The 17,937-nt window shown below is 34.3% G+C and overlaps 1 protein-coding gene across 1 annotated transcript; it reads right to left on the minus strand.

Annotated features, from left to right (window-relative positions):
* Window positions 1-237: 237 nt before the first annotated feature.
* On the minus strand, window positions 238-10,666 carry LOC112563998 (protein MAK16 homolog). The gene is made up of 11 exons (XM_025238506.1): window positions 10,603-10,666; window positions 10,263-10,309; window positions 9,767-9,876; window positions 9,428-9,560; window positions 3,631-3,714; window positions 3,401-3,455; window positions 3,114-3,188; window positions 2,740-2,779; window positions 2,645-2,700; window positions 1,491-1,556; window positions 238-927 (listed from the first exon to the last, which is right to left on the minus strand). Exons 1-11 carry the CDS (start codon window positions 10,615-10,617, stop codon window positions 751-753), a joined length of 858 nt encoding a protein of 285 aa, XP_025094291.1. The 5' UTR covers window positions 10,618-10,666; the 3' UTR covers window positions 238-750.
* Between the last annotated feature and the right edge of the window lie 7,271 nt (window positions 10,667-17,937).

Raw genomic sequence — 17,937 nt, forward strand, 5'->3', positions numbered from 1 at the left:
AAAACTGCAACGCTTTCCTTAGCCACTACCACCATTTTCCTTTTTAAATTTAAATGTTGACCATTAAAGGGTTGATACAATTTCCTTAGTACTGCATAGGTAGGGCACAACAGGTCAGAATAAAGTGCTTTGATTAAAGTAAATTGGACCTGGTTGATGTTTATTTGAAACTCGGAACAAAGTAGTCAGAAGTTGGAGTACGTTTTCAGCTCCACTGATCAAATTTACATAAACTGATTGCTTGTGTTACTTCCCTTGATGTTTAATGGCAAACATATCAAGAATAAATGATTCGGTTGTCCATATTTTTTTAATAGGTGCTTTTATCACACATGCCAAAAGTCTCAACTATTTCTTCACCAGCAAAAGAACATGAAAGTTGTTTGAATATATCATACTGTGACATTTTTGCACCATCACATGTAGGTACAAATGTAAATGCACAGGAAATGGAAGTATGTGCAATAATACCAAGAAGTATTATAACAGTTTATAAGCACAATAAAAGTGGCACAATCTAAAAAATCTTTTATGCTCATCAAGAAGCAAACTAAATAAAAATAGCAATGTTTAAAAATAAAAGATGAATAGCACGTTAATAAACCCACTTCATCTTCAAATATTTTTCATTTTGCAAAAAAAAAAAAAATAATAACAGAACAGTCTAAAGCATCCTGCTAATAATTTTGTAGCATTCATCCAGACACAGATCTTCCACTCTGAAAACATGTATTTACAGAACTGATTATTTTATTTAGTCTTTATTTTTGATGATGAAGGGCCATGCTTGGTTGTTTCTATTTCTGTTTCATACTCAATCTGAACTGTTTTCTCTTCTTTCCTTGGCTTGTTGAAGCCATGCTTGAACTGCCTGCGCCTTCTCTTCTCATCTTCTGAATTTTCTGTTTCTGAAGTCTCATCAAAACTCTGCGGAAGAAAGAGCAAGCATGAGCCTCTAATAAGAATCTAATCCAAAAGCTAACTACAATTATCTAAAATGTCTCTGCCTTACTACCATTCTCTAAAATCTGAACAAGTCTTCAAAGTCAATATTTTTTCAAGCCAAAAATTCGTGTAACACAGTATAATATTATTTCTTTTATGTGTTTGGCTCTGACTTGTGAATTGTAATTAAAATGAGCTCAATGATTAAAGGTGCACAACTTAAAAATATTTTCAGTGTTTCACAGTTCATTCCCTTAAATATGATCTTTATGAGCAATCTAAACACCAGTAGAAATAATGTACAGACAAATAACTGCAAGCAGTTAAAACTAATCGTGACCATTTCTGTGAAGCATTTAGTTAATCATCGACATTATAATATCCAATCTGAGCTATCAATATCCAAATTATAAAATCATATTTGCCAGTTATAAAATCATAAAATTGCAATAACTTTTAAAATGATTTACGATCTTAATATCCAAGATAAACATTTTAAAAAAATCAGCTGAATCTAACAAAGCCCCAGCTATAAATGTTCTTACCTCCACATCATCATCATCACTCTCCTCAAAATCCTCATCAGCAACATACTCAACCTGACCAACATCCTGAAATTTAAAGAAAAAGCTGGACTTTATATTCAAGATAATATTAAAGGAAAATTAACTGAAGCAAGCACAAAACACTGGTCTTGAATAACACACACATACAGAGAACAGATATTTAAGTTCGTACAGGTTACAAGCAGCCGCTCTAAGTTCATTTTTGAGTCACAGGTTAATTCTGATTACATACTTCCACTAAACTTTTTTATCTTGAAGTTTAAAATTGTCAGTCCTTCACATCTTAATGAAAAAAAAATATTAATTAACATTTTCATTTAAAATTAAGAAGCATTTAGAAACAGTTACACAATATCATCAGTCATATACCAGAATCTGTGAAGATTTTGTACACCAAAGATACTGATCTAAAGATGATGCATGAACTTTCTGAAATCTCAAGAGGTCTAGGGGATATAAGCATGGTAACTGCACTTAAACACGACAAATGAAGAATTTGGTTCAAATATCAATTTCAGCCACAGTAATGTTCACACCAAGCTATCCTTGTATCCAATCATATGCATTTCTAAATAAAACTGCAAATTTGAATTTGTAGCACAAGCTTCTTGAAATTTTATTTATGCATTAAACCCTAAATCAGAAAAATTTAAGTTAAAAATGCATATAACTTGTGGCAGATCACTTAAAAAAATATCTAGTAATATTTTAAGTTACAGTGAGCATCCTGCCATGTAATTTGACTGTTAGGATCATAGTTTCGTTCTAACAACTTTTATGCCTGGTAACCATTCACTCTCTGTCTCCATTTTTCTTTTGCTTCTCGTTTCAGACATGCCTGTGGATCTGTTTGCCTACATTGGATTAAGTTTAGATTCCATGCCAACTTGCTTAGATTTTATCTCATTGTTTAAAAATTTTAACTAGAAATTGACAAATAAGCCAATAGCCATGATTGTTCTCATAAAAAAACCTGGGAAACGAAAACTATTATAGCTTAGGCTTTCACTCACATAGGGGAGGAGAATGCCAATTCCCAACAGCATACATCATGCTTTATTTCAAATGCTTAAATTATAAACTGTTCATGAATGTAAGAATGTGTATACAACCCCATTTGTGTGCACACATACCTTCTCTTCTTCTGCTTCAAGTTCTTCCATTTCCTCTTCAGCATCAACTTCCTGTTCTGATCACTCTCTTCATCTACTTCTTCACCTTCCATCACTTATCAAAGGCATGAACTGGAAGTTGTAGATATCTGAATACTGTAACAAAAAAATGTTCACATATGAAAGTATCCGAATACAATTAACTTGCACAGCTAAATAAAGAAGGCCTTTTTAAGAACAGGTGTTACTGTTAATCCTATTAAGCTTTGCACTAAAAAACAGGTATAAACCTTTTTCAAGGTGAAAAAGAATTTGTACCAAGTGTTGAACTTTTAATTTCTCAAAAAGTTAAGCAAGCCATACAAGACTAAATTAAACTGAAAATCTTAAAACTTGGTTTGGATGAGCCAGAAGTTGTCACAGGCTGGTGATAAAATAACATAAAGCTTCAGTTTACTTCAGCAAATGTTGCATTGATCTTGATACTTACTGTCCCTTGTTTGAGGCGCTCCAGAAGTTCTTTCTCGATGACCTGGTTCAGCTGTGCTGCCACCAATGCCTTCTCCTAAAAAATACAAATATTGCAGGATAAATTTTACTGGAAAGTCAGCTGACTACTTTCATAAAAACTTAACAGCTGTAACTTCTTTTCACGATAGTATGTTAATACATCGGCAATCAGCTCATCTATTCTCTAATCTAACCATGATTAGACACATTGATAACATGATAAAACAAATATAGCTAGGTAGTGTTTTAAAATAATAAATTTCTTACCTCTCTGCGTGACTCTCTACGTTCTACTTTCTTGTTTATGGGAACAAGTTTCTTCCTGAAAAAAGCATGTAAAAATAAGTTCAAGATATAAATACTACTGATATGTAATATAAAACTTAAATATTTTTAAGTCAGCTGAAAATTACATGGCTCTGTTATAAGAGCATTTGACATTTTCCAACAATAAAATGTAAATACAATTGAGTCCCTACAATTATAAAGTTACATACTGTCGCTTCAGGGTTAGTCTGCGAATACGAATAAGGTACTGTGTTATTCGTGTCAGTCTTTGCTTGCATTTGTGTCGAATGTATCTGGAAATAGAAAAACAATATTACAGTAAAAGACATACACTAAATATTTGAATATGAATGGTTCCATAAGGATTAATAATAATAAAGTTGTAAAGCGCATTTCCCCACGTGAACTAAGTGTGGTGCACACAAAAGACTATAAATGATTGTTTTGATATCGCTTGATTTGCCCATGACCGAAACTTTTAAAAAATATTTTTTGGATTGACACATATCACGCAATTGGTTTCTTTTCCGAATGGTGAGTTCCGTCTTCCGACAAACACACTCAGCTCGCCGGCAAGTACACTTTAGGTCATGGCGCTCAACACGGCCCTACGAATACCAAGGTACGTATTTGGACTGGGGCATCAGACGTCCAGACACTTGGGCATGATCAACAACTCTCCGCAAAACAAAATCAAGTTGCTCAGCAGAGGGTGGCTGAAGCAGGGCCATTTGTAGATGTGCTTTGAATGCAACTATATCAACACTGTGTAATGGACAAGTGAGTCTAAAAACTGGCATTGATGATGGGTATCTGCGATCAAGCTCAATCAATACACAGTAATGATCAGATGTGAGATCTTGAGAAACATCAACTGCCTGCACTAACTGGTCATCAGGTCAATGCATGACACAGTGCAAGATGTGATCTCTTTTATGAGTAGGCTGCAAGACAGACTGGACAAGACAAAATGTGTCTACATTTAAAGTGTTTCCATATACAGTGGTACCTCGACATACGAGTTTAATTCGTTCCGTAACCTTGCTCGTATGTCAAATTGCTCGTATCTCAAAGCAATTTTCCCCATTGAAATTAATAGAAATGCCATTAATCCGTTCCAGCTCCCAAAACACCACCTCAGTTTTTTTGTTAAGTGTTTTTGAATAAGAAAAATTTATTTACGAAGAAACATTTATTTATAAATAACAAATACATATTCTATAAAAACATAATAAAAGAAAAAGTGAAGTGCTTACGGAAGTGCTTAATTTTCGTCACTGGTCTTCGGTTTTTTCGCCACACTTTGCTCATTTTAACCTGCAGATCGTTTAAATTGTCCAAGGAGTTGTTTTTCTTCCTTTCAGGATATTGCGGAAATGAGGCAAATTTCGTTGAGCAACGCCGATGCACGACCAGTTGCAACATTTTCGGGGTGATTTTTATCCACGAACTCTACAACTTTCTCCCACATTCCCAAGATCTCCTTTATATCTCTTGTAGAGATAAACTCCTCCATCTCTATAATGTTTAATGTTTAGTGATAATGTTTTGTAAATGTACAAAAAGCAAAAGACGCGAACCCAACTTATCAAAAATTCTTTGAACACGAGGGAAACAAGCACACAGACTGAGGTCTAGTCAGAGGTGGGAGAAACTGTTAGACGCTGCACACGACCCCAACATGTGGGGTGGATGTTGGGGTCGTGTGCAGGGGTGTAGTGTGCGATTCCTCGTATGTCAAATCTTGCTCTCTTCTCGAAGCAAAATATCGCTCGCTCGGCGGCTCGTATCTCAAAACACTCGTATCTTAGGGCACTCGTATGTCGAGGTACCACTGTATTGATATTGTCTACATTAGGAATTTCCCAGTTTTGTCTTGTCTAGAAAAGAGCAGGAATTTCCATGTGGAAATGTACATTGGCCCTGAATGTTCTTTTGTTTGAAAGACAAATGTGATTTTGAATGCTTTCTGATGGTAAGCATTCTGATGAGTTTTTCAAAAGACTGTCCTAAACATTCTCTATTTGCACTAATTCTGAACACAGAAAGAACTAATCAGAATTCAGTCGCTGTCTTTAGTGAAAAAACACATTTTTATATGGTTTTATATAAATCCACTTAAATAATGGCTAGATCACACTTTGAACAATCATAATATGCCACAATGTCAAAATGGCTAAAAATTTTGATTTTCGCCTAATTTCAGGGTCAAATTTGAGGCTGGGTTTGAAGGCTTTGAAGAAGACACAGTTCAAAGAAAATGGCAACAAGAATTTAGTAGGATCAGAAAAGTAATGTTTGCCAATTTTTCCCATCTGATGTATGGCACAGAGGGCAGCACAATCACCAAGGAGACCAACTTCAGTGGTCAGGTATCAATTGCTCAGGCAGACATGTTGAGGCAAGGCGGTGAAAATAATGGTAACCCACTGTGGCAATCTCTGTACTCAAGAAAAGCTTGGAATGATAACCAATGAAGCTCAAAGGGGGAAAAGGTGTGACATTGTCTGGTTTTCATGAGTGGGGGTAAGGGGAATTGGCGTTTTATGCCTAGCCAGCAACAAAGGCTATATCATGGCCAGGCAGCCAGCCCAGTAAACAGATGCCACTTGCAGAGAAAGAACAACACGCCCGAGACCAGGTCTGGTTTTCATAAAAGAAAATTCAAGCAACATTATTCTGAGCCCTATGAAGTCTCTCCACAAGATAATCAGGAACATTAAGGAATAATAATAAAGATTACTTATTAAGCACATTTCTCTAATGGCTCACAGCCCTATAAAAAGTACTAAGGTAATAAAAACAGCATAACAACATTTTATATTCTCTAAACAACCAAGCACATAGTCTCAGCCAGAAGCAAGATAAATGTGTTGATACAACACCAAGATTCCAGACAGTCTGGAAGAGAGAGAGAAAATGTAAAGCTAATGAAAACATTTGTAATGTTTTCATGCTATATTAATATAAATGTGCCAGATGGACACCATGCTTTGATCCCTCTCTTAAGGCCAGACACCGGTCGAAAAAAAAAGTTTTTTGTTTCACGGGATAGCGCGGATTTTTTTTTACCAGCTGTTTAGCCTTTGAATGAAGTTTAAAAAAATTGTTTTACTGCACTCGTCGCGCGATCGGTTGCCATGGAAACAATCCAAAATGGCGCCCAAACAAACATTTTAAAAAGCTTATAACTTTGCCAATTTTGTGAGTAGACTCAAAATTCTGTTTGAAATAGTTACCTAAAAAGTAAGATCTATAAACGTAGGAGGGGGATTTTGCAAAATCGCTTAGTTTTTTTTTTTATGAATTTTTTTGTAAAACACTGTGTTAAATTTTAAGAAATTTTGATTTAAAACGGTATAACTACCAAAATACTAAATATTTTGTAAAAAGCTCTCCTACAAATGTTTAAATTTGTATGAAGAAAAGCTCAACCAAATTGCAGATCTATATCTCTTGTCAAAAAGAAGGAGTAAGCTTTGAAGTAAACAGTCTCTAACCAAAACAAGAAGCTGAGAAAACGAGGAAAGAAAAACTGAAAGCTTAGTAACTTCTAAACTACTCAATATTTTTTAAAAGCTCTCATAGAATTGTTTAAATATGAATAAAGAAAACTTCAACCTAATTTTAGGCCTGTATCACATGCCAATATAAAGTTATAAGCTTTTGAACTAAACAAGCTTACTAAAACAAGAAACTGAAAAGGCGAAGGAAAACAAAGTGAAAGCTTAGTAACTACTAAACCACTAAATATTTTTTAAAAAGCTCTCACTGAAATGTTTACATATGTATGTAGAAAACTTCATTCAAATTTTAGCCTGTATCACATGTCAATATAAAGTTATAGGATTTAAGTAAACTAACTGTAACAAAACAATGAATGGAAAAAGCGCGAGCAGAAATATCAAGCTTAGTAACTTTGTTTTATCTAAGCCTTTCATGTAATTTACCTGCTGAATGAAAAATATAACCATCTTTCAATGTGTTACTACATATAACTTTAACATTACTAATAAAATTAATTATTTTATTCACTTTTAGAAAAGTCAACATGGTTGTGTTGTGTACCCAACTGCTGACCAGGCTTCAGAGAAGTACACAGTAATAAAAACAATGGTGTTTGCAAACATTGAGCAACACAGTTATAGGTTTAGTTAGTTATATAGAAGTTCAGTGTCCACTAGCTTCATGGTTTTTGCCATCTTTGGTCTTTTGCTCTCTAACATTTAGTGATGATGTCGCATATTGCTTCCAATTTTTGCGAGCATCTACTGAAGTAGCATCATTAGTAGGAAACACTCTCATCTTTCTTAGCCTTCAGTTGCAGGGTGATGGGATGAACATCAATTAAAGAAATTATTTCAAAAGCTTATAGGGGAGTATAACCAATTCTTGCAGCCCTATGCTCCACTGGGGGCAAATAGGAATAAGAATAACCTATTCATGAAATCTAGAGATACATCACTGGTGCACCAGAATTTAAGCAGCTGCTCATGTTCTGTTCCTCTGTATGCTAGGATTATTTTATGAATTACCTCTGTAGTCACATGGATTGAAGATGGTTGATTTTTGTAGCTAGGGGGTATCTTATTTTCTGTCAAAGATTTCTGGGAAAAGCACCAGCTGTTTGCATGGCCTTTTAGGGGCCTGACAATGATGTGCTCTCTAGACACTGAATGGCTTCAAACTTGACTAGACAGCAGTTTTCATTGTTTGTTAGGAATGCTATACATAATTGTCTTCACATTCTGTTTGTTACATTTGGTTGGAGTAAGACCATCCAACCCCCACCCAACCTTTGTTTTCTGTGCAAATGATGTAAGCTCTGTTTCCCTACATTCCTGACAAAGTACATAAATAACTAGCATTGCACGTTGACTCAAATGTGTAAATGTTCGCATCTAGTCCTGATTACTACCGAGCTTTGCAGCAGAAATTAAAACTTCGCTTTATTTTCAGCTCGCTTACCACATGACTGATGGTGTTTTCGACAGCCGAATTCGGTTCACTAAGTTACTTTTTTTAGCTGCTACGACGGTCTAAGAATGTCCACGTGGTTTTTATTTTTTCGCACGTGGTATTGTGACAAGAAATGAGCGTCTGACAGTCACAATAAACATTTAATATTAACGTTAATGTCTTAGAAAAGAAAATATCCCAGAACAAGCTTTGAATTGCGTCGCCATTGTTTATACATCCGGAGGCCATGACAGTTGCCTTGTGGGATACCCGAGCACAGCCGAAGCGTGTTCGTGTGCCCTATGACCCCGTCTAGGTCGGCATTAGTGAATTCTGATTGGCTATATGCAAAGTATGTTACGCATGCGTCCATATAAGGAAGTTTCCGACCCTTTGTGTCGTCTAGAAAAGAGCTTGTATCATAGCTTGGGGCCTTCTAAGGTTTTGACTCAGCCTTTGTTTGAAAAATCATGTCATGACCTTTCGACCGATATACGATGTGACACAGTTGCCCACGTGGCGAGGTGTGTTGCTATGTCTCAAACATTCTCTATTCTCGCTAATTCTGCGCTCGGGAAAAGTAAATAGGATAGAAGTAGATGTTTTCATTGACAAAATAGACATATTTCTAGATTATTCTATGAAAAACCACTTGGCGAGTGAATAGAAACAAAATATGAACTTTGACAGTATGAAGTAATCTGAAAATGGCCAAAATGTAAAATTTTTGACAATTTTTCGACCGGTGTCTGGCCTTAATCACTTGACTGTGTAGAAGCATTAAGCAAACATCCCCACATCCCAAAACCACAAACATGTACCCATAAGTTAACCCATGTCTATAACACCCTCAAAATCTCTAATGGGTTTGTATAAGTCAATTTTTGTTTTGTTCTTCAGTTTTAGATTATAGACTTTAGATTCAATTTAGTGGCGCACACAATCAAAATGCTGAAACCAGTTTTGAATAAATCAATAAATATAAAGTTTCACAGCTATGCCAAGCTCACTTTTTCTGCTCATTAATTTCTCAAAAATTAGACTTACTTGGACCAATATATAAGGTTGTCATTTATCTGCTTCATAGCCTTCTCATAATTCCTTGACAATTTAACTTTTTCCCACATGCGATTAGGAAAGGCTGCTCGTTCAACTGTCTTCATGTACAGATAACAAATACCTGTAAAACATATAAAGCAATATTGATGACAATATTTATTACTAATATTTAATATCTTTAAAAATGTGTTGAAATAATAAAGTAGAATGATTTCATAAATACGCACAAAAAAATTTATCAAAGTGGTATGATGCAATGATGCCAATTGTATAATTTTACTAGAGCCAACTCCTTTAAAGTGTTAAAGACTGAAAAAAACTACTGACCCTTTTCTTCTCGCACAGTAGCATATTGACTGTTTGCAAGGGGGCAATCAGTTCGATTACAAAGCCCAGTCAAGTTGTATTCATTACGACAAAACTTTTGTCCTTTTGTTCTGCAACAAACATCACACCCATATTTTTATTACTTCTTATTATGTCACAGTAGGATATCTCTACATCCCCTATTGTCGTCTGCTATTTAAAAAAAAAAAAAAAAAAAAAAAAAAAACCTCCAGTCAGCTTGATTGAATAGTCGTGATTTTCTTACCACAGAAGTACAACTATTCCATTAACACTCAACAGTCATATGTACTATTTTTAACAGGCACATACTCCTTCATTACACCTGGTGAAAATCAAGAATCTTTTTTTCTATCGTGTTGTACGTCCTGAAACAAATAACTAATTAATGAAATTCTGGCAAAAGTACGTTTATGATATGGTGTGAGTGTACTGTTGCACACGAACAAAGTATACTGCACTATCTCATGTCACTTACCTTGTCATAAACGAACAAAACGATCCATTAATAATGCTCCAAATAACCTGAAAAAGGACATTTCACGATTTACATCACATCAAGTTGCTGCTGTGGTGGCAACTAATGAAGTTATTTGAAAAACAAATTAAAGAAATGTAGTAGCTTCGCCTTCGCAAGAAGGTATATTTGGGACTCGAACGCCAGTTGACTGACAATGAACTACACTTGACATTCAACTTGTAAATTTATGTAGTATAAAAGCAATACCTATATGCTGTATGTTCTTCAATTTTCACTCCAATTAATTTGAGAGTTATACTATACAGTTTATCTAGGTAAAAATGTAAACAATACGAACATCGTCCTGTTGCATTTTCTCTTTTCACGTGGTCCTTAGTTATTTGCTAGAGTGACCTCCTCTTGTTAACTCTTCTCTCTCTCCCCCCCACCCCCTAGGCACTATAAAAAAAAAATCTTCTAATCATGTCGATGTGGTGATGTGGTGCAAATAAATGTTTTAAGCCGCACTGTGACTTGTTACTTGAATAAAAGCTACAGTTTGTGATAAATTATACTTCATATTATCATGATACTAACAATAAAGCACGTATTTAGGCTCCTTTTCGTTTCGAGAAGCTTAAGGTTTAGAATAATTATTCGTTAAATATATACTTTTATTTTAAACAAAATCTAATCTTAATTGCTGTTGAAAGTTACCGTTTTCAAAAGGTTGGGGGAAAATGGAATCTCACTTTAGTACTAAATATTATCAATCCTCATCTGCCAATGCACAAGGAAAGAAACATTTTAATGATCTAAGATTAAAAAACGCAATGGTTTCTTCCCACAGACATTCGCCGCTAAGCAACAGACCTTTCTTCAGGATTTATTTACATAACTATAACAGTCGACTCGAAGGTATTTTACAAATTACCAATTTTGAAACATTTAAGAAATATTTACTTTCAATGATTTTTTTTCCCCATTTTCTGTATATATACATGCATGGCCCAAATTTCACGCATAGTTTATACACTAACTATACGGATAAGTCATACAACACATTTTTCCATTTGACTACATTTATTAGTAAAATATCATCTGTACAATGATTCATCACATTTGATGGCTTGCCATACAAATACGCCAGCTGAAGCCCAAGGAGTATGTTAACATCAGCACAAATTTCATTGAAATATGACTGGTATGTGCGGGAACTTAATTGTACACAATATAGTGCAGAGATTTATAACCTTCAGAAATTAACTCACACTAATGTTTCACACTTAAAGCCTATTTATAAACTGTAACACCTCAATCATATTTACTGCAGGGTTATCTCCAGCAATCAGACCTAATACTAAATGATGGCATTAAATGATCAATAACATATGCATGAGGTCATCTTTATTGTCAGACTAGAAAAAACAAAAACTAAAAATGCATGTCTTATTGTCATTATAGTGGAAAGTAGCACAAAGCAGCATGGCTAAAAGTGCTTAACAAAATCCAGGGACAACGGGTTAAATCATTATGTATCATGTACTGGCCATTTTCAACCCATGTACTGTTCACCATTAACTGCATGTTACCTGGGAGTTCCAAAGAAATTGTACTAGATATTTGACAAAAGTTGCTAAAAATATTTCTTATTTCATAAGGTGTTGCAGATTAACCTTGTGAATGTGTTCTGTCATTGTGCATTCCACAAACAGTGAGCTGCTACATCTGTTTAATTTATATGGTAACAATACCAGTGTATTCATAAATGTTAAGCCTTACTCATTTTTCAATCAGCAAAGACTATGCAAGCCAAATTCCTGTACAAAAGTGCATGCCGCTAAAAGGTAGCAGTTAGCATAACATCCACCCACAAACTTTAAACACCAAAAATACTGAAGCGCTCATAATCAATCTTTGGTAAGATATTTTGTAATTACTGCCAGGCTTGTTTTTAGCCCCCTCAGAGCCCAAGGCATAGGGTATGTGCAGGGCCCTCGATGTCACAATTGCCAGTTTTAATCAAAAGCGCGGGGACCCTGACAACTATCAAAAGCACATGGCCCTAGGCAGATGCCTCGTCTGCCTGCCCCTGATTACATTTTCTGGACTGGTGAATTGCAGAATTGCTGCTCTTATGTGGATTATAATGCGATTTAAACTTTAGCTGAATAATTATGATTTTAATTAGCTTTATAATAACCAAAAATCTACATGCTTTAAGCAAAGAGAGTATTTCAGTCAACTGAAAACTGCTTGTAAATGTATCCAAATTTAACAAAATGACATTTTAAAGAATAAAACTGACATCGTTGAATGCTGATCTTTTCCACAATCATACAATATCCCCTTTGTGATGGATTTAATTATTTTATAGCAATAACATGAAACTTTACTATATCTTGCTAATAATCCAATTCACACAAACACTGTAATCATTTGAATGATTTTAAAACAAAAATATGCACAACTGACGTAAAAGATAGTTAATAATTCACAATACTGTGCATCAAATAAAATGAGTCATAGTGCAGCTTCAATATTAATTGAGCTTATGAAGAAAAAAAATAGATTTACAAGAGTTTCTTTTAATTGTTAAGGAATTTACTTTTTTGCTTCCACTGACAATTTTATGCATATTTTTCTGCAACTTGTCAAATACAAGATTACCACCACAGGATAAATATATCAAGACTGTTTCATATTTATTAACAGTTTCTGTCATTCTTTTTTTCAATCTCAAGGAATTCTGGCATTACAATAGTCAGTAATTCTATAATCAGCCTCAAGCAACAGATTACACACCAGTTCCATATTAAAGCAGCTCATAAGTATACCTCAAGAGAAGTAAGATGTAAAATATATTCTTGTCTTGTATGTCCTTCTATCAACATACAGCTAAAAACCTAAAAAACCCATTCCACCACATGCAAACACAAATGAAAAACAAGTTCACATAAGCACTATAGCAAGAAAGATTTTAAAAACCATTGTTTCCTTATAGACGTTCCAACAATCTTAAAAAAAAAAAAAACATGATCGCTTAGCTCAACAACCAGTGTGTTTTGTATGATCCAAGGACATGTTATGCGTTGTTTATACATTCAGTAAATATTATCTTCCATCCTGAAGAAAAACAAATAAAAAGACGAAACTAAAAGAAAAAGACTTGGCCATTGTGCCGATGGCTTAGAAAGCACTAACACTATCACACACGCATACACACAGAGAAAAGCAAAGCTGACAATCCATACTGAAAAAGAGTGAAAATGGTATGCATATGCCAATCATAATTTTTTATGAGAATATCAGCACAAGCAAATTTCACCGACTTTATTTACAAAGGAGAGAAAATGCTGCTTAATACTTCAACAAATTTACTACTAAACAGCATAGTTTATGGCTAATAGCCTGCCACTTCATAATATCTATGCAAAAAGAGTTGGTGGCGGTGCACAACTGTTAATATACAGATAATGGTCTTCATATGATTTTTAAAGCAAAAAAATCTTAGCTTTTTTGTTGATTATGTTCTCATTTTTTAAAAAATAAATGGCTCCAGTCAGAAAAAAAACAAACACTGAGTGTTGAACAGAATGATAATGAAATATTTCAGAAATTTTAAAGATTAATCTACCTGAGTTATAGATGTTTGACTTCAAAGTATCTGACATTCTAAAAATGTTAGCCTTGCTGCATAATTTCAAAAAGCAGCCATATAGTCATTTCATAAGGCTCTTGAAAAATTATGATGGCCATCTAATGCTGCCTTTCTGCTACATGCTATGCCTGTTATAAGTCTCTAATTATACAATAAATCAAAACACTTCTAGATTAAAAAATCTACAATAACCATTATCTCAACTTTTTTTTTAAAAAATCTTCCTCCTCTAATCACCAAATGACATGAACAAAACACGATTTCTACAATTTGGAAAGATAGAAAAGCTGTAAATAAACACAGTGTAGTTTATTGTAGTTTTTTTATCCTCTCGCCATTTCAATATATTCTTTAATCGTATTCTAGACTTGCCCTCATCCACATCGAGTTTGGCTGGTATGTATGGTAGGAAAGTGCTTCCACCTCAGGGTGATTTCACGCAACTGAGGAGAAGGGACAATGAATAAGGGAGGAAAATGGAGTGCCCAGAGAAAATCCCTAATAGCCAACCACATACCAGCTAGAATGTCCAAAGGCTAGATATGAAAGCAGGACATTTTAGTTCTCACTGCAATGGTGACAAGGCATTTTAACCACTACACTACCAGGCAACCCATTATATTGATTTTTGTATGTAAGCAGCCTACATAGCTGAAAGAAGTGCAATTAAAAACTAATGGTAAAACATTTTATGAGAACTAGATGTATTCTTCCTATAATCTCTTACCTAATCCTGAAATTTTGACCAAAAACATGTACATGTATGCTTGAGAAAATTTATTCCTGCAATACCTACACATCTAAAATAAGAGTTTACTAATTTCAAGAGGGACAAGAAAACATTAGGTGAAAATTATTATTTTCCTTAACACCATTTCCATAAAAAAAAATGTCCAATTCACATTTACACAAATAAAAAACAGAATGAACAGTAACATGCAAATGGACACACATATGTGCTTACCCATACTGATCACAGACACATGTACACACAATATACCACTCTCCTTAATTAGAAGCATGAGATGTAACTCAATTTGATCATTCTTTCCAAATTTAACAGTAGCTAATAGTCACTGTATTCAGTATGATGTCAAACAGCAACCTAGGGATTATTTAACCATTCAAACATCCTGTGATATATAACATTAAAAAACATAGATGCTGTAAGTTACAATGTTGGAAGCCAAATTGAAAGGTTCTCTCACCATGCACTACCATCTTATAGTGTATGACTGCAATAATCAGACAAGAAAGAACACATTAAAAAAAATTATTTTATGATATATAACAGCATTAGAGCCCTGTCTATGAAAGACTAGTATAAAATATTGGGGGAAAAAAACCACTATTTTGCAAGCAAACATAATAAAAAAAAAAAAAAAAATTGATGCAACATCAGTTTTACAAATTCAGAAGCAGTCTTTCAAAAAATTCTTTCGGCACAACATAAGTTTTTACTAAATACTGTTATTCTATCAATACCAAGCAGTTAAACTATTAAGTTATTCATTAACCTATATCAAACAAGATAGTCTACATCCTATCATACAAAACAAATGAAGCTAACTGCAATGAAAAATTATGACTTCATGCTTGTCAATACTGCAAATGTACTTTTTAAAAAACCACCAAAATCTCTTTAAAAGTTTTAGAAATTAGAAATGAAAGGCACACAGATTTACATCCAGAAACCAAGCCTAACTTGGCCTTTGCTAAATGCAGTTTTTAAACAAGATGGACAGATGCAAAGTCAAAGTTTCAAATTTCAACATCAGGATAATTCAATGCCACTTAACTTATATTTTTTTTTACTTCTTGTATGTTTTCAGTAGTAAAGTGCTCCTGCTTCCCAGACATTTCTTCCTTTCAACATGGGATCAGTAATCCTGCGCCAGCTAAATCACAATGGACCAATTTTTTTTTTTTTAATGGAAAATGGCAAGTCCATATTATGGCCACCAACTACAAGTAATGCTATCAAAAATAAGAATTTAACAACACACACTTTTCACTCTTAAGTCCTGAGGTATAAATCTAAAATGCTGGTTCTTGAACACGGTTTATGCCAAACACAACTCTATGCATATTCTGAGCTGCTGATATTTTCTTTCCTAACAGTCGTACATTCACACACTCTTCCAGCACAGTTCTGGCATTTCATGATTTCAAGAAGAAATGGATTCTCTCTAAACTGCAGCATCATCTTCTGCCGTATATGGCTTGTAATCCATTCCAGGCCTTTGTAATAATCTGGATAACGAAGAAGAAAAATTGCACATTGCATATTTCAAAAACAAATTCACTGAACTTAATGGTTTTGTAAATTTATATATGCAAATTAATTCAAAAATCATATACAGATATATCTAAGCATTTTTCCATGTTTTGTTTAGTTTTAGTTTAATCCTTGTTACTCCTTGAGAAGCACAGGGGCCACAAATTTATCATGTTTACATAAAAACATAAACTGCTAACTCTTGAGTTTTAAAAAGCACATAAACTGTAACTTACCAAGAGCAATGTCAACAATCCCAAAGATAAAGTTCTAATTAAACATTTCTGTGCACAAATATCCGTCTTAATAATGCTTTGCATTATTGGAAATGTAGCACACACTTTGAATGACATAAATTTGAGGAAAGTGGACATCCTTAATCCCTTCGCCTGTCAGCCCACAGCAAGCCTGTATATGCCAAACATGATCTTTCACTGAAGTGAGGTTAAGCTGTTGCGAAATCTCTGCTGCCGACATGCAACCTTTGACATCTTGTTTGTTGGCAAACACTAGCAGTGCTGCTTTGCGTAGCTCCTAAAATTTTTAACATGAACAAAGGAATTAATGCCCTAATCCGGAAATGACTAAGCACTGAGATCTGTGTGCCAGATATAGCAATCTCTTGCATCATACAATCTGTAGCATTTTTAAAACAAGATTCTTTTGTTCTTTTTATTTCTAAGTACATCTCTTGTCATTGATAGCATTTTACATCTAAATGTAAAGGAAACAAAAGAGCTGGTGATTGATTTCAGACGCAAGAGCACTGTTATCCCTGACCTATTCATTGGTGCCAGGGTTGAACGTGTTGAACAGTACAAATATCTAGGAACTGTGATCGACGACAAACTCACTTTTAACACCAACACAGAGGTCATTCACAAGAAATGTCAATCTAGATTGTACTGTTTACAAAAACTCGTTCCCTGAATGTCAACAAAAAGGTTTTAAGTTCTTTCTTCTTATAGATGTTTCTCGAGTCTGTGTTAACATTTGATTTTTATGTTGGTATGGAGGATTGAAGGGCTAGTAAAGGAATGTTGTTAAGATAGAGTTGTGAGGGTGATTGGGGAGAAACAGGAGTGTCTGAGTAAGTTGTATGAAAGACGAGTAGTACGGAAAGCGAGAGTGATTGTGAAAGATAGTACACATGTGTTAGCACAGTACTATAATCTTCTTCCGTCCAAGAGACGTTATAATGTTCCAAGAGCGTCCACTGCCCGTTTCAGGAATAGTTTTATAAATAAGTCTGTTGTCTTGCTTTCTGCATGTAGCATATGTTTACGGGGTTAGTTGCTTTGCTAGAATATAACTTTAGTTGTTGACTTGGTTGACACTTTCCCCATTCTTGTGATTGTGCACAGAAGCCTTCAGGCTTTCAAGAGAAATGATATTTGGCAAATTAAATATTTTTATCAGAAAGTCCAAATTGTAATGTAATTTCAATTAGAAAAATATATATATATATAAAACAATAACAGCTGATCTGCAGATTGACTACTCACATCAAAAAACAAGCATTTTGCCATAATTCCTCCCTTAGTGACTGGAAGGCGTTCTCTGTCAGTACTTATCAATGACCAGAATGATGAACTGCCAAAAATAAAAGTATCCAAACAATGTTACAATACTTCTGCAATAATATTTTTGCTATATAACCTCACTGAAATTATGGGATATATTACTAATTACATTTTTGTATCTGATATTCACCAGAACAAAACTGCTTGCAGTAATTCTTCTTCTTCTTATAT

This window comes from Pomacea canaliculata, linkage group LG5, assembly GCF_003073045.1.
Source record: "Pomacea canaliculata isolate SZHN2017 linkage group LG5, ASM307304v1, whole genome shotgun sequence".
In the NCBI taxonomy this organism is placed as follows: Eukaryota; Metazoa; Mollusca; class Gastropoda; order Architaenioglossa; family Ampullariidae; genus Pomacea; species Pomacea canaliculata.